Below are 26,373 nucleotides of genomic sequence, written 5' to 3' on the forward strand. Positions count from 1 at the left end.
TTGCTGGTCCCTGGGCAGCTTGCAGGGTTGACTTTGTATATGCTGGGTAGTCTTATTCTATCCAGATGTCCTTGATGCAGGTCTCTCCAGCCAGCTGAGCATTGGATATCGTCGAAGGATCAGGTCATTCCAGCTTTGAATGTAGGCAGCTAAGTTCCTATATCACTCCATACGTCTAGAAGAAAGGTGACTCAGTAGATCTAAAAGTCTCAGATCATATTTTGAGGGAGAGTTATGGCACAACAACAATCTCACTCTGGGATCTTCTGTATTGTTCTCCCCTGGTGATGAGATAAAATGTTGAACAACTTAATGTGAAACTGAGCCAGTAATTATCTTTCACTCCTCTGACTAAATATATGATCTGAATTACTGACATTTCTAGTAGTTCCCTCCAATCCAGGAAGGAGATGGTCTTAGCATGATCTCTTAATGCCCAAATCAAACGCCCTGATACCTCGTCTGAGACCGGTTCAGACTAGTTGAAATGTGGAATGGCTCCAGAAATGGGGTCCATCTCCAAAGGAATGCAGGTTTTCGAAAAGATAGACAAGTGGTTTTGTTAAGGGCAACAGAAAATATTTAAAGGCAGATTTCAATGTGTGAGATAGACATCAGTGGCCCAATGCAAAACAAATAAGCACACACGTGGCGGTTAGTAGGTGATCCCACACAGAGGTACAGGTAAAAAGGTATGTGCCTCCGACTAAGAATTAAACTGCCACCTTTTTCAGGCCAAATGCAGCCTACAAAGCTTGGACACTAGCCATCATCACAAAAGAGGTAAATGTTGGGTGCCGCCCGAGATCAGAGTGCCATATCTAGTAGAGAAACAAATCACTGGTACACTCACTGGGCTCGCATCACTCATGGGAGCTGCATTGGGACCAGACTGAAAAGGTAGAAAGGCCGGGCAGTATAGCGTTACAAAGCCATGCAGAAGACAACTGTCCAAAAAGAGATCATATTAACAAAAATCTAGTGAGACAAGGAGATATGAAGGCTTATGGAATTGTTTCATGCCTCATAAGGTGCTCAAACTTTTTGATTTTTTAGCTTATTACTTTTAACTGAACTCTTTACTAAATGGTTAAATAAAGTACATTTATTTATTTCGAAAACAAAGCACTGACAAAACCAGATTTTTTAGTTAGTGACACTACTGTGTCATACTGAATCTGAGTTTACAACCTCTGCACCTCCTGAAGTAAGCATGGATTGCTCCTCCTCACTATACTGAAAGACAGAAGTGACTTGACTATCAAATTTGTGTTCATAGGTAATGTAGTCCATTGACACCTGTCGTAAATGACAGTACTCGCATCGTATGCTGCCAAGTAACCAGACTGCTCCATGACCCCACAAAATGGACCCCACAGAAAACCAGGTGCAGCCATCATCAGTGTCCAAATAGTCCCACCATTCATTAGGCCACAATAGAACATTCACCTACATAAAACGTACCTCTGACAACAAGCAAGGCTAGTCTATAACAGGGAGAGAGCCAGTATGCGGTTTCACAAAAGGGGTACAGGCAAAAAAGCCTGTGTTCATCTCATAACCTGGGATTGAAAAGGTGGTAACACAGCTCTGATGTCAACATAAACCACAATGATATGAACACTTTCGGTAGGATCAAATGATTGCCAAGCACAATCGATGGAAAAAACAGGGCTATTAAAAAACACATGAAAGGCAGGGTAGAAGGTTTTTACTGCTTTTGACTCTAAAGTTGGATGAATGTTGACAACACATGCCCAGTGGCTTGAACAACGTTTGAACGTTCAGTAGACCCTTCCCATCTGCGCTGAACAGATGCATTGCTAGGAACTGAGCTGAACATTTGCATGTGGTTGGTCTCCCACAGGCCGATGACAGGCTTCGATACCTGAATTACTTAATTTTTGCAATATGTCCCCTTCCAGATGATTTTTAATAACAAAGTAACACTGACAATCGGCTTGGATAAAATTTATGGAAACATGGGAGGAAAAAGATTATAGAAGTGATGGAAAATGCTATTTATACATATTTTTTAAATACTCAGGCATATTGAATCACTTCTAATACCCAAGGATGTTTTGTCAGTTTTAAGACAAAATCAGCTAAAAATAGTCATTTTGCTACAATTTTTCAAAGATTTTCCAAGGTGGAGGTTCAGACTTGGTTATCACGTAATGAGTGTCTATTTAGTGAGTGCACATTCAGAACCTATTGTTTTTAGCTACTTTAAGTATAACCTTACCTCTAAAAATACGATATATACACCTATTATTATTACGATTTTCTGGGTGACATCCACATGAACACCTTGCAGCATTTACAGCTAGACGGTTCAGAGTAAATACTGAGTATGTTCAATTCACCACTGCTGGAGATTAACCGGTCATGACAGAACTTAGCTGCCCTTAGAGTAACCCCCCTTTTTGAAATTTCAACAGCTACAACTAACCATGCAGCCCTTGTGCTGTCATCACCACTGTCGGTTTAATGCTCGTTTACAATTAAAACACTTAAAAAAACTAATGACAAGTGAGTGATGAAAGGGAAGTAAGATGTACAGTTGGGTATATACACGGTGTGAGAGTTGCAGAGGAACATATTCAAAGGGTTTCTTACGTGTACTCTGAATGCCATGGTGTGCCCCACTTCACAAGGTTCCTTCCAATCCCAGGAGACTTTGCAGGACCGAGGGTCGAGATAGTTCCCCCGCACGTAGTCATAGATGGTGCGTTCCCCTCGGCGCTCCCGGTCCTCATGTTGGAGAAAGCTGACTACACGTGCGGCAAGCTCTAGCAGGAACTTAATGGTGAACAAGAAGGCTACCACAGATACAGTGACCCCACCTGAGACAAAGAAAAATATGTATATTACCAGGGATATAGAGAACTCCTTGGGGAACTAATATATGCGGCTACAGTGAACTACAAGAAACAGTGGGCTCACTTGACCATCTGACCAAGGGGGGCAAGCACTGTTGCAGGCAACATTTTGGTTTTCAAGTGCAATGTCTGAAATCCCCAGTCCCACAATGAGAACAGTAACTGTCAGTATGAGTGTTATACTAATACTCTCTAAATGCAGCCAGTAGAGCCTCATTGTGCCAAAACAAAGTGCAGATCCAGACGTTCTCGTGGCTAACAGGGTGCTATAATAACAATTCAAAGCAACAGCAGGCACTGCCACTGAAACTCAGCAATACCCATTCTGAGCTTACCAAGCCCTAAGTAGAGGAAAACCCGAAAGTTTTCAGGTTGGCATGTTTCCTTTAAAGAAAAGCAGTCAGAGAATATGGTGTTCGCAGGAGAAGTATTTACAAGTGATTAAACTGATCATGCAAGAATATGAACCTGTTCAGTCACACACAGAACAGAGAATGAATGGCTAAATGGATTTAGTTTCAACAACTGCTACAAGAAAATAATTTCTAATGGTCATAAGCAGTCATAACATGGAAAGGGGCTACATGAAGAGAAATAATTACTGCCTTAGTGATTTTTTGAAGACAGGAAGAATGTGTTTTTACAGAGAGCAATGAAGCAAGGGTAACACTATTTTCACCTTCATATGAAACTCCAGTAGAAATTAGTCCAGAATATAAGAACATGTGGCTAAGCGGGATGATCCTAGTCTCTTGTTTTAATTCATTATCTGCTTTTAATGCTGTGAAATAATCCCAACCTTACCACAAACCATGAATTGGAAAGGTATGACACTATCCTTAACAAGAGTTTTTTTTTCTTGGCCTGGGTTTGGAGGGAGGAATATGGAAAGCACAGGAAAATAATGCCACTAAAACAGATGTAACTGAGCAAGTCTAACAAAATTCATGACTTGGGCGGAGTGGGGAATCCACAATGAAAATCACAATACCTTATGGAGGACAGAGAGGGGGCAATCCCTTCTACGCAGCATTTTATTGGAGAGAGCGATCAAGTTCAAAAGCCAAAATACCTTTTAATGGGACAATAGTACTGACCTCACAAAAGACCTTGATACCTAGGAAAACGATGCAAATAGATATAGAACATTCTACCATAGTGGAGGCGATCCACAAGGGCACCTTAATATCCTGGAAATTCCTCACTAATCTAAACCATTCTATGCATGGGGAGATTCCCCAAGAAAATCTCAATAGCTAAAGAGGTTGACTGACATCTGATCTTGACCATTCTGTGTGTTTGGAGGTGATCTCCAAACAGCATTCCAATACTTTAGCAACAGGGACAATCCCTAAAACTGCAAAATCCTGTGATCCCCAAACAAGACCACAGTGCCTAAAATAAGTGGAAGGGCTTTCAACTTGACAATTCATTAGGTTTGAAGGGCATCAGAAAGAGGTTAGGTTTATGGACCCTAGGGTGTCACCTGAAAGACTTACAGCATCTTTTCCAAGTCTTCTAGGTCTTCAGCATCTCAGCATCCTGCATCCCCAGCATCGGGACCACATCTTGGCTGGGCCACGTTGAAGGAGAAAAAGACAGTGAGGACCCCAAGACTGCTGGAAGCAACAGAGAACTCTCCCCGTGGCCCCGAATGGTCCCTGTGACCAACCTTCACCAGGTTGTGGTCCAACCAAGTTATGAGATGTAGCTGCACTAGCCACTTGGCTAGAAACTGATGAACAGATTACAATGATTTACGGCAACTTTGCCAAAAAAATGTAATTCCCTTTGAAAAATCATATCTCTAGTTTCCCTTGATAGACTTTTATCAATTTGGTGTCTAAATTAAGTTAATAATACACTCTTTTGTTATAAATTGATGTTGGTTTTTTTGTGTCATGTTTCCTGCTTCAGTCAATCACTCATGTATCTTTATTTGGTTCAAAGGAACCCTAAAAGTAAACAAGATAAATATTAACAAACACAATAAAATACAGGTCACATAGCAAAAGCGTAAAATAAAATTAAATAATTTTTACAGCATTTCGTTTCAATAAGATACCATGTGAATAAGACATACCTAAGAAAACTAAAACCTCTAAATAGTCCATGAAAAGTCACAAAGTGTCCGCCAAGTTATTTGGGATGTCAGTCCGGCAAAGAGTCCGACGAATTATCAATCAGTTTTTGGGACTTAGGGATGTTGCCGGCTGCTGGAGATGTGGATTCGCTCCAGCAACATTTTCGCACATGGTATGGCTCTGCCCCAAACTAGCTGACTTTTGGACTTCCGTTTTTAAAATTATACATGACAGGGGGCGTGGCCAAGATGGCGGCGAAGTAGGACGTCCTCTCCTGTCCCTCCGGCGCAGGTAGTTTCGAGCCTTAATTATCAGCCCTCTGGGTGCCCATCTACGAGGGTACGAGATAGCGGATGCTGCCTGGAGACCTTCGGCACCGGTGAGGAGCCTCTTTCTCAGGCGTGTGATGCTGATAGCCATTGCTTGGTCCCATCCAGTCCCGGCCTTGCTGCGGCCCGGCGGGAAGCGTGGTGCTGACGGAGGGGGACCCTGCCTACCTTCGGTAGTCCGAGACCAGAGTGGCTGCGCTAACTGGAGCTGGGGGCTCCGACACCCCCTGGAGAGGCAAGGACCCAAGAGTGGTGCCGGCGGGCGGAGGTGAACGACGGGAGGCAGCAGCAGAGTTGTCCCCGGGCCGCCATTTTGTGCGTCGGGCGGCCTGGGCCTGCGGATGAGTGGCGGAGAGCCCCCAGCAAGTGACGGCGCGGCCGGCGGAGGAGGGCACCTGGGCTCAGATTCGGGCCTCGCAGTGTTGCCGGGGTGCTATGCAAGGCAGGTGAGGCGGCTGACGATCTGCGTCTCGGTCCGCGCATTGGCGGACGGCGTGAGCAGGGGCGGCGTGCGCAAGGGTGGCCGAGCAGTACGGTGCAGGGACCTGAGAAGCGCTGGGCAGGGGTCGGGCCAGGACTGCTGTTGCGCTCCCGCAGCGGAGGTGGCTCGCGGAGCTCCTGGAGGGTGCTGGTGTGCACTACGAGAGGGGGAGCTCGGCGCTATTGCCCTGCCTCGGATCTATGGCCGCGGCCCTCGGCCATTGAGGAGCACGGGCCATTGCTTAGAGGACTGCCTGCCACTGCTGCTGCCTGGGGTGGTGGCCTCGTCGCCCTCATTGCTGCTTGGGATATTGGGCATTGCTCCACCAGAGGAGTGGGGGGTAGCTGGCTTGCGCATCGGCCCGCGTATCGGCGGGGGGTGACCCATTACAGCAGAAGCCCTGCGGAGGTGTGGCTGCCCTGCTACCGTGACTCTCATTGACCGGCACTTTGGAGGTGGGAGCGCTGGCTGAGCCTTCAAGCTGACTGCTCCTGCACGGAGGGGACTGCGACTGTGACTGCGACGGGCCCTGGAGAGGGGCCCTGGGGAGGGTGCGCTAGCTGGCCCGGGCTGCCCCGAGAACCACGGGCCCTGGAGGGCTGATTGAGTGCGTGGGGCCCGCTTGTCGTTCCTTCGGGGACCTGCGGGGGGTGCCGCCTTGGTTCGCTGCTCTTCTCCTGGTGTCTGTGTGCTGGGTACCCTGGGAGTGGAGGTGCTGGCGGGGTTGATCATGGGCCTAGGCGTTATCCTCCAGATATTGGCGTCCGTTCAGCCTAGCTGCTGCGTCCCTGCGGTGCAGCGCTGTGGAAGCTGTCATGGCGGCAGCCAGGAACCGCAAGGATAAACCCCTCAAGGAGCTTTCGCAGAGAGTGGGGGGGCAATCCACTTCTCCGCCCAAGGATAAACCCCAGGGATCTGGGGACGGTGATGCACCAGCAACCAAAGCCTTCATGCTGGACATGTTCGCCGCCATCAAGGATGACATTCAGGAGCTTCGTTCGCAGCTTACCTCGGACTTGCGAGAGGTACGGCGGGATGTCGGCGCAGTTGGGGAACGGGTGGCGACTCTGAAGGAGCACGACTTTGACACTGCAGAGGATATTCAGCGTCTCCAGCAGGACGTACTCCGCCTAACGGAGCAGAATCTGGACCTCCAAGCTCATGTTGAGGACCTGGAGAATAGGTCCCGGCGGAACAATGTCAGAATCCGGGCGGTCCCTTGGAAAGGTGAGGAAGATGATCTACGGGGGTATGTCCGCGCCCTTTTCCTTCAGGTCCTGGGTGAGGAAGAAGGGGACATGGACATTCAAATGGATCTGGTGCATCGAGTGGGCTTGCCGCGTGGAGCTAAGGCCCCTCCCCTGGACATCCTAGTGTGCGTTCATGATTTTCAACTCAAAGAAAGGATCCTCAGGAAGGCACGTGACCTTAATCGCATACAATTCAGGGGCCACCAACCTGTCCTCTTCCAGGATTTAGCGGCCTCCACCCTGGCTAAGCGTAGGGAGTTTAAACCAATCACCAGCCATCTGCGGGACCAGGGTATTCCTTATTCGTGGGGCCACCCCTTTTGACTTATCTTTAAGTTGAACGGCAAGTTGGTCCAGGTGCGCTCACTGGAGTCAGCGTTCAAGCTTCTGGGCCTGGAGAGGCCAGCCCCTGCGACCGGAGACCGGGGATCGCCTGTCCGGCGGCGGCGGCGCTCAGGGGAGTGGCAGCGCATCAGGAGGTCGCCTTCCTCTGCCAAACCGGACCTATCAGCGAGTTTTCTGGAGAGAGGGGCTCTCCGTGGCATCGGTCACTGAATCATGTGAGGTCTCTTGACGCTTTGCAGCTAGGCACTAGATGGGCCTACTTGGGCGCCGGAGGGGGACCGTTTTTTCACCACTGTGTTGTACAGCTCCTATGTTCCGGGCTGCGGGAGTGTCCTGTATCAGGAGCTGGAGATGGATGTTGGAGGTGCCATGTTCCCCAGCCTTTGGGGCCTATTTGACAGACTGTATTTTGTCTAATCTGTTTGCCTTTTTTCTAGGAGTTTTCTTTGGGATGGGTTGGGGGGGGGACTGTTGGGGGTGGGGAGTGGTCGGGGGGGCTTCGCATCAGCTTTCGGGGGGGGGGGGAGGTCCGGGGATCCTTCAGATTGGGGCGCCTGCTCGGGGGACCTGGGGATTGCTGTGGCTCTGGCTCTTCCTATCTGCCCTAGCTATGTCTGGTAGGAGTTTGAAAGTTGAGAGCTTGAATGTGCGGGGCTTGAATAGTCCAGTTAAGCATGCAGCTGCCCTCTCCTTGTTAGAGAACGCGGATGGTGGGGTATGCCTACTGCAGGAGACGCACCTCCTGTCCAAGGATGTCAAGCACATGGCGGTCAGACGCTTCCCGTTGCAATTGTGGTCTTCAGGGCCGGCCAAGAAGCATGGGGTAGCCATTCTCTTTAGTGCTAGGGCGCACTGTAAAGTTATTTCCCAGGTGGTAGACATCAAAGGTAGATTCCTGGCTGTTCCCGTCCTTTGGGGGGAGAAGCAGCTCACGATAGGGTCCATCTATGCGCCGAACGTGAGACAGGAACCCTTCTTGCAGGCGGCCTTCTCGCAGGCATTGGCGCCCCGGATGCCCTGATCCTGGTGGGTGGCGATTTAAATCTTGTAATGGACAAGGGAATGGATCGGTCTGAGCAGAGGTCCTACCAGGAGGGGGAAATGTCGCAGGGAGGAATGCAGTGGTTGATTGATGGGGGTTTGCATGATGTTTGGCTGGAGCATCACCCCCAGGTGCGAGATTACACCTATTATTCTGCAGCTCATAAAACGTACGCCCGCCTATATCATTTTCTTGCCACATCTTCACTGCTGCCTCATTTGTCGGCTGCCAACATTACTCCGCGCTCCTTGTCGGATCATGCGCTTATCTTAGTGATGCTCACGTCTTGTGGTGACAGGCCGACACCGTTGGGCTGCCGTCTACGAGATTCTATGCTCCATTCGGACTCGGTCATCCACAAAGTGCGGGAGACTGTTATTCATTATTTGTCCGAGAATGACATTGAAGGGACACCCCTCGCATCGGTATGGGAGGCCATAAAATTAGTGGCTCGGGGTGAGTTCATAGCGCTTGCGGCGGCCTATTCTCGGCTGCAGAAGGAGAAACGTGCCGAATTGGAAAAGGAGGTTGTGGCTTGGAGGCGATTCACAAAAGGACTGGGGCAGCGAGGGTTTGGAGGGAGTTGGAAACGAAGCGACGCATGCTCAAGCATTTAGACCTCGACAGGGCCTCCCATGCTTTGCTGCGCTTGCGTCACAAGTTTTACCTCAGTGGGGACAAGGGTGGGAAGATGCTTGCGCATAGATTGCGGGCGGCGCCCGACAGACAGCTATCTCATCTATCAGGGACTCTGTAGCGGTTGAACAGACGAATGATGCGGCTATTGTGGACGCCTTTCAGCAGTTTTACCAAGCTCTATACAAAGGGGAGGGCACGGACGGAGAGGGAGTGGCAGGTTACATTTGTAGAGTGCGGCGAATACCCACAGGCGTCTCGGCGCTAACAATTCATCTGTTTCCTACTCATAACTAAAGTCTCATTGGTTAAACAGCCATGTCTTTAAAAGTTTTTGGAACTGGTGGAGTGAGGAACTCGTCCTGATGTTTTGAGGAAGAGTATTCCATAGTTTGGGTGCGGCCACTAGGAAGCGGCGGTCACCCCAGGACACTGTTGGACATAACAAGGGGAACGAGGCAGGGATGCCCCCTCTCCCCGCTGCTTTTTGCGCTCTATATGGAGCCGTTTGCCCAGCGTATACGTTCTAATGTCGATATAGCCGGAATCAAATTTGGCGCGGATACCCACCAGATTAGCTTATATGCGGATGATGTTATCCTTTCCTTGACCCAGCCTTATTCTTCCCTGCGGGGATTGTCGGCGGAGTTGCGCGCCTTTCAAAGAGCTGCGGGCTTTAGAGTAAACTTCTCCAAGTCCCAAATCTTGAATGTTTCGGTCCCCTGCGCGGAGGTGCAGGACCTGCAGAAAGACTTCGACTTTCAGTGGGTGCATTCTGACATTCCCTATCTAGGCATCAGACTGGCCCCCACTATCGCTAAAACGACGTCTCTCAATTATGGTCTGCTCGTAGAGCACATAGCCAAGGCCCTCTCGGATTGGTCCCGTCTTAAACTGGCCTGGTACGGCCGGCTGGCGGCAGTAAAGATGACAATTCTCCCTAGAGTCCTTTATCTTTTTCAAATGCTACCCTTGAGCCCCCCGCCAGGTACCCTGCGGAAGCTGCAAGGACTTCTTAATCGGTTCTTATGGGATAATCGGCGCCCGCAGCAAGCGTTGTCCCTCGTCACTACTCCCAAGGCGGCAGGTGGGTTAGGTTTTCCCCTTTTGACAGCTTATTACCAGGCGTCATGCCTCTGATATATTGCGGAATGGAATAGGCCCCTGTCCAGTAAGCATTGGAACTTTATGTATCAGACTGTGGCGGGGTGCAACATCTGGCGTAAGTTGTGGCTGCCGCACAAGCATAGGGCGTGGGGGCTCTACTCTTCTCCGGTGACTTCTCAGACTTTGAAGGCCTGGGATCAGTTGGCGCAGCGCAGGGGGTGGACTACTTTCCCCTCCCCCATGACTCTCATTGTCAAACAACCCGGACTTTCCGCCGGGGTGTGCGTCCCCGGTTTTCCACCGCTGGAGGGAGGAGGGCTGTTGAAGAGTACGCTCGTTTTTCGATCTGGATGGTTTGGTTCCCTTTACCCGCTTGCGTACCGAGTTCTTTCCGCTTTTGGAATCGGATGTTTTTTATCATGCGCAGGTGGCACACTGGGTGACCCAACCGAGCAATATGTCCTCTATGTCTCGGCCCTTGACGAGATTCGAGCGATGGCTCGTCTGTAAGAAAGAGGACCATAAGCTGGTCTCAGAGTTGTACGCAGCGATCATGCGCCACCCTAAGAAGACATGCACGAAAGCGCAGGTTCGCTGGGAAACAGAGCTGGGGCGTCCCCTGACCACTAAGGAGTGGGAGCACATTTATTATCGCGTACACCACACAGCATCTAACACGTAGGGTACTGAGTCCGCATATAAGGTTGTTTCCTACTGGTACTATACCCCTGCGCGCATAAAGAAGCGGGATAGGGCGAAATCCGGCCTTTGTTGGAGAGGACGTGGCCTCTCTGGGACCCTGGTACTCCTGCTGTGGCGTTGTCCGAAGTTGGAGCGCGCAATTGGAAATTGGTATTGGATGAGCTTGATTGTGCGTTTCAGATTACACTTCCGAGGGCGCCTGAACATGTTCTGCTGGGGCTCCCACACTCAAGGTTCTTTACCTTGCGCACGCAGAGGGGCAGACAGATTGCTTGGCGGCGAGGCAGGTCCTCTTAGCGCAGTGGGGCTCCCCAGTGCTACCTGACACCAGGGATTGGATCCAAAGGCTCTGGCACATCTAAGCTATGGAAAGGCTTTCGTTTGGCATGGACGGGAAAGGATCTGAATATGCGAAGCTTTGGGGTCCGTTCTTGAAGATCCTTGCTAAAGATCTCCGAGAGGCGACATGCCCGAAATATCTTCAGATCTTGCAACTTATTCCTTTGGAGCCGAAGGGGGCCACCACAGTGGACTGAGGATTGTCTGTTGATCCTGGGGCATTTGGTTGGTAAGGGCCGAAGGAGAGAGCTGATGCGGATAGGGGTGGGGCGTCAGGGGGAGGGGCATTTTGTTCTTTTTGGTTTTGTTTTTCTTGTTTCTTTCCTTCTCTTCCTCTTGCATTATTTTGTCTGTTTCCAATAAGAGTGGAGATAGTTGCACAGGTGGGCTTGTTTCTTGCTTGAGATGCAGTGCGGGGTCGCCCTCCGGGGTGTAGGCCCAGACGCTGTCTTTAACTCTTGTTGCTACGCCCTGCCGGCAAGTTGATGTAGGCAGCTGGGCTGTGTATCATGATGCTTTCCACAGACTAAAATGTTTGATTCTAAAATTATACATGGCATACTGGGCACGGCCAATGACCCAGACCTCTTGTTGGGTCTATTGGGATTTGTAAAGGAGTCACCACAAGGACTCCGGAAATTACACGCTCTTATGTTATTACTGGCCAAGCGTAGAGTTGCATTGGGGGAGGAGAGGGTCCCCGACTGTGAAAGACTGGATTGCCGATGTAACATTTAGTCAGGAACAGTTATCAACATTCTGGGAGCTGATGCCCTCAGCATCCCGGCCACGTGTAATATGGGGCCCCTTTCTGGAGTGGGCCTGCACACGCCAACAGGCAGAACCAGACCACCCAAACACACCTGATGCACAACCCTTCAGCGCACTATAACAAGTACTAGCAGGGGTAAATCCCTAACCTGATTTCATCTTGCCCAACCTGCTAGAAGGTAAAAAAACTCATGACTGTAATTTTTTTTTAACCTCTTCGATGCTCATAACGAGCTGAGCTCGTCATGAGCCACGGCGCTCCGGTGCTCATGACGAGCTCAGCTCGTCATGAGCTGTGGAACGCTCAGGTGCGGGGAGAATTCCCCTCCTGTGCTGAGCGTTCCACAGGAGGCAATGCACCTGTGATGAGCTGAGCTCGTCATGAGCACAGGAGCGCCGTGCCTCATGACGAGCTCAGCATGCGGGCGCTGTGCACGCCCCCCTCCCCCCCAGCACAGCGGGGGAATAACCCCCGCAGCGAAGGGGTTAAGGTGTTTGCCGCTAGCACTGTAAGCAGGAAACATTTTTGTACATACCAACAGTATAATGCATTCACAATGTATAACGTGCTTTTGTTGGATTTATAAGGAATGTTTCAAGACAAGCTGGATAATAAGCTTGAAAAGTTATACCATGTTAATTGCACAACAATACTTCATGGGGGGATGTGGAGCAACAGACCTCCAAAATGTTTTGTATGTTTGCTATTATAAAAAATGTCAATGAAAAAAAACAATCAATCAGTTTTACTTGAAGCTACGTAAAACCATAATAGCAAAAAATATACCACTTGAGCAAAACGTATTATAATGAGCTACACACACAAAACTTATAAAAGGGAATCAGTTATAAAAGATACATGATAAAGTTAAAAAGGGTCCATAATTAAAGTGCAATACAAAATTCACAGCATTAAAAATGCCTCAATTATGTTTAGCCAATTTTAATTCTGAGAAATTCTGATTTTCAAAGCCCCACAGAAAAAACTAGCGATAGCAAACCAAAGTTTTGATTCTAATCGTAAAAGACGGGAGTAGCTTGCATTATAACTTCTAATCCCAAAAGACCGCAAAATGGGTAGTAAAAAGGACTATATGGGATGGCAATAAAACCTGCAGAAAAACATAAAATGAGCAAGAGATTGTTTTGCGGTGCCATCACAGGGACAAAGGGGTAAACTGTGAAACCATGAACCCTGTTGGGGCTGAGCTACCAAAAAGTGGACCGTGCCTAATCTAAAATGGGTGAGCCAGAACCTATGTAAAGGAGATAGCGTTCAACCCCAGCCTCTTTTTTTAAAACCAAAATAGCGCAAAATTAAGAATGATGGTTGCAAAATCTCATCTGGGTTCTATGTTGGTATATGTTTCCTATTTATTAACTGTGTTTGTACTTCAAAATGCTTTACATGTGTTCCTTTGATTATGCCTCACTGCTCTGTGCCACAGCTACCCAGAGCTAAGAGTTTTATTAAATAAACATAACTGGACCTGATAAAGATGGTGATGGTATTAGCTGGTCAGGTTTCACAACCACACAATAATCCAACAGCCATCTCCCTAGTAAATGGTCAAAGAGGTCATCTTCTATCTGAGGTATGTGTGTTGAGACACACACACACACACACACACACACACACACACCTTCCCCCCATAGTTTCCATAGGAAAATATTTTTTTTTACTTATCTATACCTTTGGCGCTGGTTGGCGAATTGTCCCGCCTGGGCTGGGACGTGGGGGTGTTCCCTTAATACTGGGGACTCTACACTTGTATGCGGCTCAAAGAGAAAGACAGGTGCCTTCAATAAAGGTTTGAGAGAAGGCTTTATTGGTATGTAAGTCTTCTTCATGTAATCCAAAGTAAACAGTTAACCAAAACAAAGGAGTCTTCTTCTTTGGGTCTTCGGGGAGAACAGTCGTCCTGGGGTGCGGTCCTGCTCCGGGCGTTTTCTTTCTGGTTCCGCTCCGGTACCGGCAAGGAAAGGAAACGACTGTCAGGATACATATATTGCATAAACTAGTAAAGGGGTCGGGGAGTGAGGGATGAACAGAACGTGCACTTTAGTCTACCCAGGGCTGTGGGGAAGTGCTCGTGTAAGGATGGTACGGGAGGGAAGTCTATGTGGCTAGGCGAGACAGGGGATCGGTCACTGGTGTTTCCTCCTCCCGACCCAGCCCGCTACCCGGCCCCGTACCTCTTGGAGCCACGCTCCTCCCGTGGGAACGTGGCAGGGCGGCTCGTGGAAACGTTGGCCTCCTGGCTTGTCGATCTCAGGGGTCTCGGCTCTCCGATACTGTTCTGCGGCTTCCTCCCGGTTCTCTGCTCTGCTCACCACGCCCTCCATCTCCATTCCAGGTGTGCCGGCTTTTGACGCCCTGGCGTCCTCAGTGGGCGGGGCCTCGGCACCTGACTCGAGGATCTTAAAGGGGCCGTCGTCCTTGCATTCCGGAAACGAAACCGAGGTATCCTCTTCTGTCCAGACTGCCGGTGGCTGCTGTGGGGACAAGGAGCAAGGTAAAAGGGGTGTGGCCATCCACCAGTCATCCGTGGTCTGAGGGTCCTGCTCCCCTGCCCCGTCACACGAATCTTCACAACATTTTCCCAGAAAAGGGTCATATTAAGTCTAGTTGTGCATGGCAAGTTTTGCAGTGATCCGTCAAACAGGGGCCAAGAAAAAGGGGTCTCAAAAAAAGTGTATTTTCCCATGTTAATTCCCATAGGGCGCATAGTCGAATCTTGAGCCCAAACTGCTAAATGGAAATGCAGTTCCGTCGTTTTTGAGAACTTTAAGAAGAAATAGTTGGTGATATCTATCGGCGTGGATATTTAGCTTCAATAATGCGATTAATTGCGAAGACACAAGGCAGGTGGAATGCTTTGTTTGGCTGGCCACAAACTGAACAGAAAGTTGAGGCCTCCATTGTATAGATCGGGAACGGGTCCCGGGGCTGAAAGTTTCTTTGAAAGATAACATGAGGGGTCAGAGTGGAGGTACTCTGACCCCATGTTTGAGAAATGGGGGTATTCGTGACAAATCGTGTGTCCAAAATAGATTTTTTTGATCATGATGACGTCGTTGGCACTCCCTCTCACAGGAACGTCACAACTATCGATGTTGTTGAGTTGAGTATGATTGTACTTTAGTAGTCTTGACACAAAGCTATGCACAAAGACTTATGAAGACTCTGTGAATGAAAGGAAATAATCAAATAAAGGCTGAATTTGGGTTGTTGATTTTGGAAAAGGGGGGTGGTGATGGACAGAGTTTCTGAATGATGCAGAATACTCTTACCAAGTCAAGAGATCATGGTTTTAATCCATCACCGTTTTTTAGCTCACTGCACCATCCCAGCTCAGAACCTGGCTATATGCAAATTAGTCTGTTCCTGTCCCAGTGCATGATGGGAACAGGGCAAACCAAACTACCAAGCCAATTCTTATACTGGGAAGGAAACAAGCTTCCGGGGACCGGTTTCTGGCATCACAGCCTTCTTCGGCCCGGCTTGCTTGAATCCTGATGGTGCAATGAGCAAGGGACTCACGTCTGAGTATACCCTCTTACACATAGTGTGGATAAAACCGATTTTGGAAAAGGGGGGTGGTGATGGACAGAGTTTCTGAATGATGCAGAATACTCTTACCAAGTCAAGAGATCATGGTTTTAATCCATCACCGTTTTTTAGCTCACTGCACCATCCCAGCTCAGAACCTGGCTATATGCAAATTAGTCTGTTCCTGTCCCAGTGCATGATGGGAACAGGGCAAACCAAACTACCAAGCCAATTCTTATACTGGGAAGGAAACAAGCTTCCGGGGACCGGTTTCTGGCATCACAGCCTTCTTCGGCCCGGCTTGCTTGAATCCTGATGGTGCAATGAGCAAGGGACTCACGTCTGAGTATACCCTCCCACACATAGTGTGGATAAAACCGATTTTGGAAAAGGGGGGTGGTGATGGACAGAGTTTCTGAATGATGCAGAATACTCTTACCAAGTCAAGAGATCATGGTTTTAATCCATCACCGTTTTTTAGCTCACTGCACCATCCCAGCTCAGAACCTGGCTATATGCAAATTAGTCTGTTCCTGTCCCAGTGCATGATGGGAACAGGGCAAACCAAACTACCAAGCCAATTCTTATACTGGGAAGGAAACAAGCTTCCGGGGACCGGTTTCTGGCATCACAGCCTTCTTCGGCCCGGCTTGCTTGAATCCTGATGATGCAATGAGCAAGGGACTCACGTCTGAGTATACCCTCCCACACATAGTGTGGATAAAACCGATTTTGGAAAAGAGGGGTGGTGATGGACAGAGTTTCTGAATGATGCAGAATACTCTTACCAAGTCAAGAGATCATGGTTTTAATCCATCACCGTTTTTTAGCTCACTGCACCATCCCAGCTCAGAACCTGGCTATATGCAAATTAGTCTGTTCCTGTCCCAGTGCATGATGGGAACAGGGCAAACCAAACTACCAAGCCAATTCTTATACTGGGAAGGAAACAAGCTTCCGGGGACCGGTTTCTGGCATCACAGCCTTCTTCGGCCCGGCTTGCTTGAATCCTGATGGTGCAATGAGCAAGGGACTCACGTCTGAGTATACCCTCCCACACATAGTGTGGATAAAACCGATTTTGGAAAAGGGGGGTGGTGATGGACAGAGTTTCTGAATGATGCAGAATACTCTTACCAAGTCAAGAGATCATGGTTTTAATCCATCACCGTTTTTTAGCTCACTGCACCATCCCAGCTCAGAACCTGGCTATATGCAAATTAGTCTGTTCCTGTCCCAGTGCATGATGGGAACAGGGCAAACCAAACTACCAAGCCAGTTCTTATACTGGGAAGGAAACAAGCTTCCGGGGACCGGTTTCTGGCATCACAGCCTTCTTCGGCCCGGCTTGCTTGAATCCTGATGGTGCAATGAGCAAGGGACTCACGTCTGAGTATACCCTCCCACACATAGTGTGGATAAAACCGATTTTGGAAAAGGGGGGTGGTGATGGACAGAGTTTCTGAATGATGCAGAATACTCTTACCAAGTCAAGAGATCATGGTTTTAATCCATCACTTGGGTTGTTTTCATAAAAAATGGCAACAGTAGGGCAAATAACGGTTTCCTAATTTAGATTTCAAGACGGATTGGAATATAAATCATAACACAGGGAAGGATTCCCACCCTGCGCAATAACAGCAATAGAGGGGAGAAGAGTGTGCAGCAAATGAATTGTGAAACACTGCTTAGTGACTTTTCAATGAGAAATATTCTAATTACAGTACTCAGATACACTGTAAGTGGAATGCAATATAAACAATTCAGCACAAACATTGACCATTTAACCTCTTTCCTTATCAATACTTACCAATCACGTAAAACATCAGTCCCTTCAGAGAGTGCAATGTAAGGTCAGACCATCGTACTAGACCTGGAGTCACACGGAATGCCAGTGATTACAAATTCAACTGTTGGAATAAACGTAGGCCATCAGAAAAGCATCAACTACTGATTATTTTCCTCAGACCTTCTATTGGCTCTATTATACTCACAACATCTTACTTATCCTCCTCAATAGTTCTGTTACAGACACAGTGCTGTGCTATCCCCATTGACCCGAGAAAGAAAAACTCTCAGCTTCTATGCACTCATTCTCTTTCTCTGCAGCCCCTATCTTACATATCATTTCAAACCCCTTCTTACCCCTTATTCTGCCTTCACTCCTACCTTCTTATCCTGATTCCAAATCATTGGCCCCTATAGTTCATTGGCCAACCCATGCTTACTCATGATTACAGCCTCCTAGACTTCCTATAATTTCCCAGAAGTCCCTGTTCTTCTTCAATCCAATTATTTTTTTCATTCTCTCTCTCCTCTGTATATGTCCTCTTCTTAGAGGTTTAAATATTTGAAGTACCGATTCAATTTGTCTTATTTGACAAACCCAAATTATTATGAGAATCTCTTCAGACACCCAAGGCTATGAAGCTCTAGAATCTACTATCTGTAGTGTACAACACATTTTAGTCATTTATTGAGACAAAGGTTCTCTAGTTCCAATAATAAACCAACACAGCTCCATCCACAAAACCACACTGAAAGTGACACTCACCTTCTGTGCAAGATCGAAGACTATCAGGCGAGGATCCATTTTTGAAAAACTTTGCTTGTGTCACAGTTAACCATACAGGAACACAGATTAATGGTCAGTGAAAAGAGCTGCTCCACAGAACCATGATGGGACTTCCATGAGACACATCATAATATGACTTGAAACAGCAGGTTAAGCAATATGAGGAAATTCAAGGTTACCCTTGCAATCTAGCGGGCCCACGAGATGGCAACATTCCCTTTGCTGATGTCCAGGCTCTCCTGCTCTCCTAGTGTGATAAAAAAAGAGATGCAGACATATTTTTCCATTTGTCTTTCGCCATTCTACCAATAACATTATGCATCAGAGAATGGAACAGTCACAGTACAACTTGCTTCTATCAGTGTATCTAACAGTATTTATACTATGCAACCATAGATAGGGACCAGCCAAGCATTGTACAGAGTAGTAAATGAGAATGGAATATTTCTGGGATTGGTGGGGATAGGTGAATGATTAAGGGTCATGTACACAGGTGGAGATGTTAGATTTTCTGTTTATTGGATTAAGGCTTGTGGAGCAGTGGATGTTCTAATTTGAGAATTACAAGTAACTATTGAAGAAAATAATATTTACTTTGTTAACTTATTGAGTAGTGTAGTTAACATACTATACAAAAACAATCTAAATCCCACCTCCTTATTACTCCTGAGGAACTCTCTACAAATATTCTTCAAACAAGATGCATTTTCAGACCCTCTTGGCTCCCTCCACACACTACGGAACACCAAGAGAGAGTATGAGGTGGGCCACCGCAAACCCGCTACAAAGATCAAAATAAACACATTAAGGTGTGATGGGTAAAGATCGAAGACTACTCAAAATGCCTTTCAAACATTTCCTCAAAGAACCTTAAGGGAATAACCTGTCTGGTCGCAGGAAAAAACAACCTCAATTCTAGAGTGCCAATTATATTGGATGAGGAGGCCCCACCCACTAATTATGGCATGGTTTATCATTGGTGACCTCATACCACCCTAGTGGATGATACTACCAGGGCAGACTCAACCTCTTTGAGAAGGAGCTCTTAATAAAGCGGACTTGACAAGACAGGATCTAGATAATCTAAACATGCCTTTAGGTAAACCCAGGATAATTATTTGCAGGTACTTAAAGTGTAGCTAAAACCAACGCCAGGGAATGTTATGCAGGTACACAACCCAATGACCCAAAATGTTTCTGCCCACATACATGCCAGTACAGGTCAGGGGCACTCACCAGGGCTAAAAAGTGAGAGGATCCCTATCTATATTCCTTACACCTAATTAGTGATGAAGAAAGAAAGAGGTGTCAAATGGCGAGCCCTACCTTGACAACCCAGGTCATTGCTGTCCCCTGAATCTGGGGAACTGGAGCGCCATGGTCCGGAAGGAGGAGGTATCCTCGGATGTCACAGTTAGGGTCTTTGCCAATATTGCTCTTGCCAAATATGTGACTGCAAAGGATACCTCCTCCTCCCAAACCATGGAGCTCTAGTTTCCCAGGTTTAAGGGACAAAGATTATCTGGGTGATCAAGGTAGGACTCACGTTTTGACAACTCTTTCTTCCTGAATCATCACATTTCAAAGTCTTTATCTCACACAATGCACTGAACCCTAAAAGCAATAATTTATTTCTTGCTTTTTTTTTAATGTAGGGGGCTTTGTAAAATATTTTACTCAAGACTTCAAATGAAAACCAGACCTATTGGCTTGGTCAGTGTTTATTAGATGTACAACTATGGTCTGATGACCTATTCTCACAGACCTATTGAAACCAGAGAAATTTAATTTTGACTTAACAAAGGTAATTCCATCTGTGCCAATGAACAAAATCACTACAGAGCATCGACAGACTGGAGGCAAAGGTATGCAACTGTAGTAATGATCCAAGTATGGGAATACTATTGCAGGTACTAGAGACGTTTTGGGGAGAGGTTTAGCAGGGGAAGGTACAGGTTTGCTGGAAGAAGGAAAGATTCTTATCTAACAAGACAAGAACACCAAATCTTGAAAACTGAGTTGGAGAGGGACCAATTACAGTGTTTACCATGTTAGCGTATTTTAGTTGCTCAAAGAGAGTGTTTTTGCTTTAAATATTGGGAATGCTTGAGGAAGTTTGCTAGAGGCACTATGGAGTACTCATCTACTGTGATGTGCCTTCTGCATGACAGCAGCACTGATCTCATATTTGCAACTGTGGTTGTCTCAATTTAAGGAAAGGAAACTATACAGATGTTATAGGCAGTGCAAGAGGGCTGCTTCTATAGGGATTCCACCCATGACAGTGGAGATCATGGAAAAGGTACAACCTAATTTTATCCATGGGTACAGCAAGGAAGAAACTGACTGAAGATAGCAGTTGCACCAACAGCAACAAAATAAGCCAGACAAGTAGGCAAGACTGTATGGTCAACTGTGTAAAATTATGTTGTGAGGTCCAGCAGTACTCAGGATCAAGTATGATCTTTGTCACTGGCAGGGGTTTCCATGCCACAGGTATAGTGAAAGCGTTGCCAGGAGAGCAGATGGCCTGACTTCATGGAAGTGGATAATTGATTAGATACTATAATATTTAGTGTCCTAACAAATCAAGGCAAATTCAAGATGGATCTGTATTTACAGAACTTTAGGAGTTTCATTTGGCTTAAATTACAGAACACTTCTTGGGAAAGCCAATAGGCCTGGCCTTCGAATGCTGGTGAAATGCTAATTGTTAATTCTTTTATTGAAAGCACATGCTACAAAACGTAGCTGAATAAAAATTGCATGCATGGTTGCTGCTGCACAAAAATGTACGGTCAGACACTTGCAATAAAAGTTTAAAATCTAAAAATGACTGTCCATTTTGTACAATTTTAATAGAAGAGAGATCGAAAATATTTTTAGTTCTATTATACAAAAATGGAAAATAAATGTCCCAAAAAAAAACGCCATGAACTTGCTGTATGCTGAAGACATAGTTTTAACATATTAGGATCACTACAAAATATTTAAAAGGATAACATCTGGAAAGAAAAAACATTACCAAAGTAAAGTACTGGCCCACCAATCATGGCACTAAAATGCAATTCATTTTGGGCAGATGTCACAGTTTAAGAGAGACAACAGCTAAAGTTGGCTGACCCACTGCCATATGCTGTATGCTGTGTGCCATAGCGGGTTGCGGAAAAAAACAAATAACAGCCAAATAGACTAATTCATGAAAAGGCTGAACAAAAGAGCCAGCAAAAAATGCCTGTCTTTTTTCTTTTTACTTATGAATCTTTTTTGATTGCATGAGGCTGGTGAGACATTAAAGCTTTCTCTAGGTCAGACCTGAAAAGAAGCAACAAAAGCATCTGTTGACAGCTGCACAAATGAAACCATAGCACCATCAAGTGTAAATGCAGTGTTGGGGGTTAACGTTATAACTATGCTGTAGGTCCGGAATAATCACTCATTTGGACATGAATGGTGAAGGGGAAGCCTATGAATAGGAATCTGAAGTTAAGGCCACGAATAGTACAAAAGGAAAGAAGTCTTCAATAAAGTGTCCACACGTTAGGGGGAACCATGGCTCCCAGGATGGGAGACCTACCCTACTTCTGAGAGTGGGTATATTAAGGGGACAAACAAAAAACCTATGCACACTCTAATAATTAAACAATGATGTCAGTGTAGACATATGAGACAAATGGAGACAAAGCGTTTCATTTACAAACAAATCAATTGCTTTCTTGGAATCGGTTGTTAGAAAGGGTGTCTTTAATGTTCAAGAGAACCAGCCGACACGTGTATCATCGCGTGTGGGACAGTCTTCCCGTGACCTCACTCGGCACACGGAACGGAGCGCTGGTACACAGATGCACCCGTCTGACGTCCAAAGGCAGTTCGCTTTGAACACTCTCTGAATCGACTACATCGTCGATACTCCGTGGAGGCATAAAATTCGAAATTGTTAAAATTCTCCAACCGCCGCCATAATAGGCCAACAGTCCAGGGCCCTGTCGGGTCGGAAGTATCACCGACAGAGCGACTCTCCCAAAGACACTTCAAGTATCTTTAGCCCTGAGGAGTCGCGGGAAGACTGTCCACACGCGACGAAACATGTGTCGGCTGGTTCTCTTGAACATTAAAGACACCCTTTCTAACAACCGATTCCAAGAAAGCAATTGATTTGTTTGTAAATGAAACACTTTGTCTCCATTTGTCTCATATGTCTACACTGACATCGTTGTTTATTTATTAGAGTGTGCATAGGTTTTTGTTAGTTACTGTACGCAGTGTTAGCCTAGGCTGACACTACATGGAGGGGTTATAGGGCTTATCCCCTCAACCTTCTTGCACCTCACAGCTTACTAAAAATCGCCAGAAATTATTGCGCTAATACTTAGCTGTGCGCCCTTTTCTCGAACCTGACTAAAAACCCTTTCTCAGACCCTTCATATATTAAGGGGACACTTTCAGCAGACACTGAAACTCCCCAGTTATGGACTTCCCATACCTACCTAGCATCAGAGAAGTGGTCTTTCAAGAATGTATTTAGAGAACTATCCAGTTCAAAGAAAACGGTTTGATCGATTCCTATGCATTTTGAAAGTGGACTCTTTACTGACGCATCTTGCCAGAAGAATCGAAGTGCCACCGTAACAAACAATGATAACAAAAGCAGAAATGAGGTTACACAAAAAGGCCATCTCTCAAAGGGCACCTGTGAGAAAGTGCCATCTTTCTTGCATTGGTATGCCCCCACTTTTTGCTGAATTGCTGATGTGCTTTGACTGAGTGTGCTCTGGGCCCCTGCCAACCAGGTGCCCAGGGCCTGTGTTCCTTCCCTAAAACGGGGTTGAAACTAAAACCCAATGGGCATCTCTGGCCACATGTCAGCCCCTAGTAAATGGTACCCTAGGTGCACAGGGTATAGTGACCAGAGAAGACCCCTAAGGGCTGCAGCACTTATTGTGCCACCCTTAGGGGCCCTGTACCCGGACACCCACACACTGCCTTTGCAGGCTGAGTGTCTAAGTACAGAACTAAACAGAGAGTTGACATGGGACATAACCCTGTGTGCCATGCCCACAAGCTCACAGCCCTGGCATCCATCAGTCACCACTCTAGCTGGGTGCCCTATGCCAGTGGTGCGGGCACAGGTGCATGAGCCCTGTGCCCCTACAGTACCCAGGGCCATTCCCGGGCACTGTAAGTGCAGTGCCACCATTAAGAGTATATGGTGCTGGGAGGTTGTCATTACGAACTCCACAGCACCATGATGGCTTCACTGAAGACTTAGAAGTTTGATATCAAACTTCTCAGCACATTAAACCCACACTGATGCCAGTGTAGGATTTAATGTAAAATGCACGACACAGGGCATCATAGAGATGCTCCCTGAAACCTAACAAACCCCAGTGTCCTGACTGTGTGGCTACCGAGGCTGCCACCACCAGACATGTTTCTGGACCCCTGGGTCGAGAGCCTGCCGCTCTCGGGCGCCTGGAACAATGCACATCCTGGGACGAGGTGCCAAGCCTCCTACCCCAGGATGGGCAGGGGAAGCTTCAAAGGCATACCTCCTTTGTGAGCTTCTCCAGGCCACTTGCTGTACTCAGCAACTAGCCCCCACCAGTTCTGACCCCCACTCTGGCGGGAAGAACAGCGGGAACCCCTAAGTGAGGAAAGGGGGTGTGCCAGCCTATGCCAACCCCACCTTTCAGGTGGGAGAGGCGAGGTGAAGCACGACTCCGGGCTCCGGCCATCTTAAAGATGGGGAGCCCTGACCAATCACAGCTAGGCTCCTGCCCCCCTCCCCCAGGAGAGGAGCAGGCTAGGGGGTGTACCCACCCCAGGAGAGAGACCTATTGGTCCCTGCCCTTGCCCTACCTGTAACGCCCCTAAATTTAGTATTTAGGGGCACCCTGAACCTTCCTTCCTCAGATCCAATTGCAACAAGAAACAAGAAGACCTGCCGTGCAGCTGCTAACAAAAGGATAACGCCCACTGATTTGGCCCCAGAACCCTACAGGCCTGTTGATCCTTGAACCTGCTCCTTCGAAACTACGGCGTCTCCTGCGGACAGCAACCTCGAAAACCCCGGAGGACCTGCCTGCCTTGAACCTTCCAAAAGACTGGGACTCCCAAGAGCAGTGGCTCTGCTCAAACAGCAATACCCCTGGTGCCAGCCAGGACCCGGGAATCCAGCCCACTCTGCACCCGCCGAGCCCGGCCTGTGCCTGAGTGATCCAAGACCACGAGGACGTCCCCCCGACGACTGTGACCCGGAGTCCAGTGCCCAAAGACCCTCCTCGACAACCCAGACGATGCCTGCAGCCTCATAACCAGGGACCCCTCCAACCACGACCAGCTGAGGGTAAGATTTCCTGACGCCAAAAGACACCCCTGCACCCGGCGCCCCACGGCCCACTGTACCTTCCTTTGTGGTACCTACCTCTTCTCCAAGATACCAACTTACATCTCGAAGTGGTGGTCGCACCAGAAGAATCTCCGTCCCCGAGTCTGCAGCCTTTGTTCACTTTTTAACTTTCCCATTGGATAACATTGAGCGCCCGAAGGCTCAAAAGGACCCTGCACCAGCCGCCCGAGTGCCGCTGGAAGTGCAACTACTACCCCACTCTACTTCCCCACTTGCCCTGAGTAAGTGACCAGGAGCTCTGCTCCCACAGCCGCATGGCCTGCTTCCTTGCAGCCACCAACCAAAGAACCCCTACCCTCCATTGGATTGCATTGGGCCTACTCTCTCCTCACCACGCTGCCCCTGTGCCGCTGAGGGTGCAACTACTGTACCTTTCCGACCCTGGGAGACCCCAGAGTCTATGCCCAGAACCTTAACTCCATCTGTCGAGTACTTACCTAAAAGCCCATAACTCATTTTCCTTCCATAGGTTAACATTGACTGGTTTCACTTGAAATTTCTTTTAAGTGTGGAGTTTTTAAACTTTAAAATATTAATCTAAAATCAGCCGAATAACAAATTACGAATTACTCACCTGTGATCAGGAGAGAAGCCAGTACTGTACCTTTTAGCCCAGTACTGAACCGTAAAAGTGATTATAACTGTACCTACCAGTTACCTGCATTGACTGTTTTTCTGTGAAATTTCTTCTAAGTATCGATTGTTGCAAACTACAAATATTACTTAAAAATTGTACCAACTACTAAAACGTAATTAATTACCTGTCTTAGGTAGAGATCCCAGTGCTGAACTTAGGAGTCCAGTACTGGATTACAAAAGTAACAAGAACGTACTTTACCTGCGACTTGAATTGCCTCCCATAGGATAACATTGCTTGGTTTCACTGAAAAGTTTCTGTGTCAACTTTGAAAATACATTTATATTCTTTATAAATCACAACTGTAACGAAAACGCTTTTACTTAACTGTTTACAGCTTTATGTCCCGGGACTGAATCCAGGATCCAGTCATGTGGTTAGAAAAGTAATCCTTAAAGTAATCAACTGCATTCATGTAGGAAAACACATTGAGCTCAATGTTAAATTGTGTTTGAAATGGTGTTGCCTATTGCAACCACTGTAGCCTATTGCCGTTTTGCAAGTAATTACCTTAAGTCACTCATATTGAGAAAAGTATATTTTGATACCTGTTGGTTCTAAAAATAAAACTATATCTTTTGATATAAAAACAATTGGCCTAGAGTTCAGTTCTCGAGTGTGTGAGACCATTTGATGACTGAGTGTATACAAAAAATGCTTTACACTGTCCTCTGATACTGCCTTACTGCTCGACCAAGCTACCACTTTAGAGAGTAAGGTTATATCTAACTTTAACCTCGGTCATACCTCTGGAGACTGGGGACTCTATACACACTGTATCTTACTTTGGTCCAGTATATATAGAGCCACTTTCTTACAGCACCCCCAATACAATTTGTAGGCTTGAGAACGGAGAACATACACATCAAATATCACAATAAATTCCCACTAGCCTGTGTGAATCTTACATGGAATTAATCCTCAATTACCACTAACTCACCAATATTTTCAATCAATTTTATTTCATTTGCTGTAATTTTTTCTTGAAACATGTACATCTTTCTTTTCATTTATAAAACACTATTAATCTATACATAAAAATGTTTAATACATTTTTACAGTAAAAACACATTATTTAATCATAACAAACCCCACATATTTCTCACATCCATTCCAAGCACAGATCACGCCTTCCCAAAAACACCCATCACTTCTCCCCTCAGAACCTTCTTAACGACCCAAAGTGGAGACCATTGTTTAGTCTTCAGTCGCTCTCTCTCAGCCAGGGGAT

At 47.0% G+C, this 26,373-nt stretch overlaps 1 protein-coding gene across 6 annotated transcripts in view; it reads right to left on the reverse strand.

The window, feature by feature from the left end:
* AREL1 (apoptosis resistant E3 ubiquitin protein ligase 1) overlaps window positions 1-26,373 on the reverse strand; it is a 448,155-nt gene that overhangs the window by 343,529 nt on the left and 78,253 nt on the right. For 2 of the 6 annotated variants that reach the window (XM_078659892.1, XM_078659893.1), the window contains exons 2-4: window positions 18,276-18,343; window positions 17,332-17,431; window positions 2,620-2,846 (exon numbers count right to left, since the gene is read on the reverse strand). In XM_078659892.1, coding sequence (XP_078516018.1) covers window positions 2,620-2,846; window positions 17,332-17,347 — 243 coding nt within the window. In that variant the 5' untranslated portion in view covers window positions 17,348-17,431; window positions 18,276-18,343. Of the gene's footprint in view, window positions 1-2,619; window positions 2,847-17,331; window positions 17,432-18,075; window positions 18,344-18,749; window positions 18,878-26,373 lie in introns of those variants that run through there. The other 4 variants (XM_078659889.1, XM_078659890.1, XM_078659891.1 and 1 more) reach the window with 3 other exon arrangements.

This window comes from Lissotriton helveticus, chromosome 9, assembly GCF_964261635.1.
Source record: "Lissotriton helveticus chromosome 9, aLisHel1.1, whole genome shotgun sequence".
Lineage (NCBI taxonomy): Eukaryota > Metazoa > Chordata > Amphibia > Caudata > Salamandridae > Lissotriton > Lissotriton helveticus.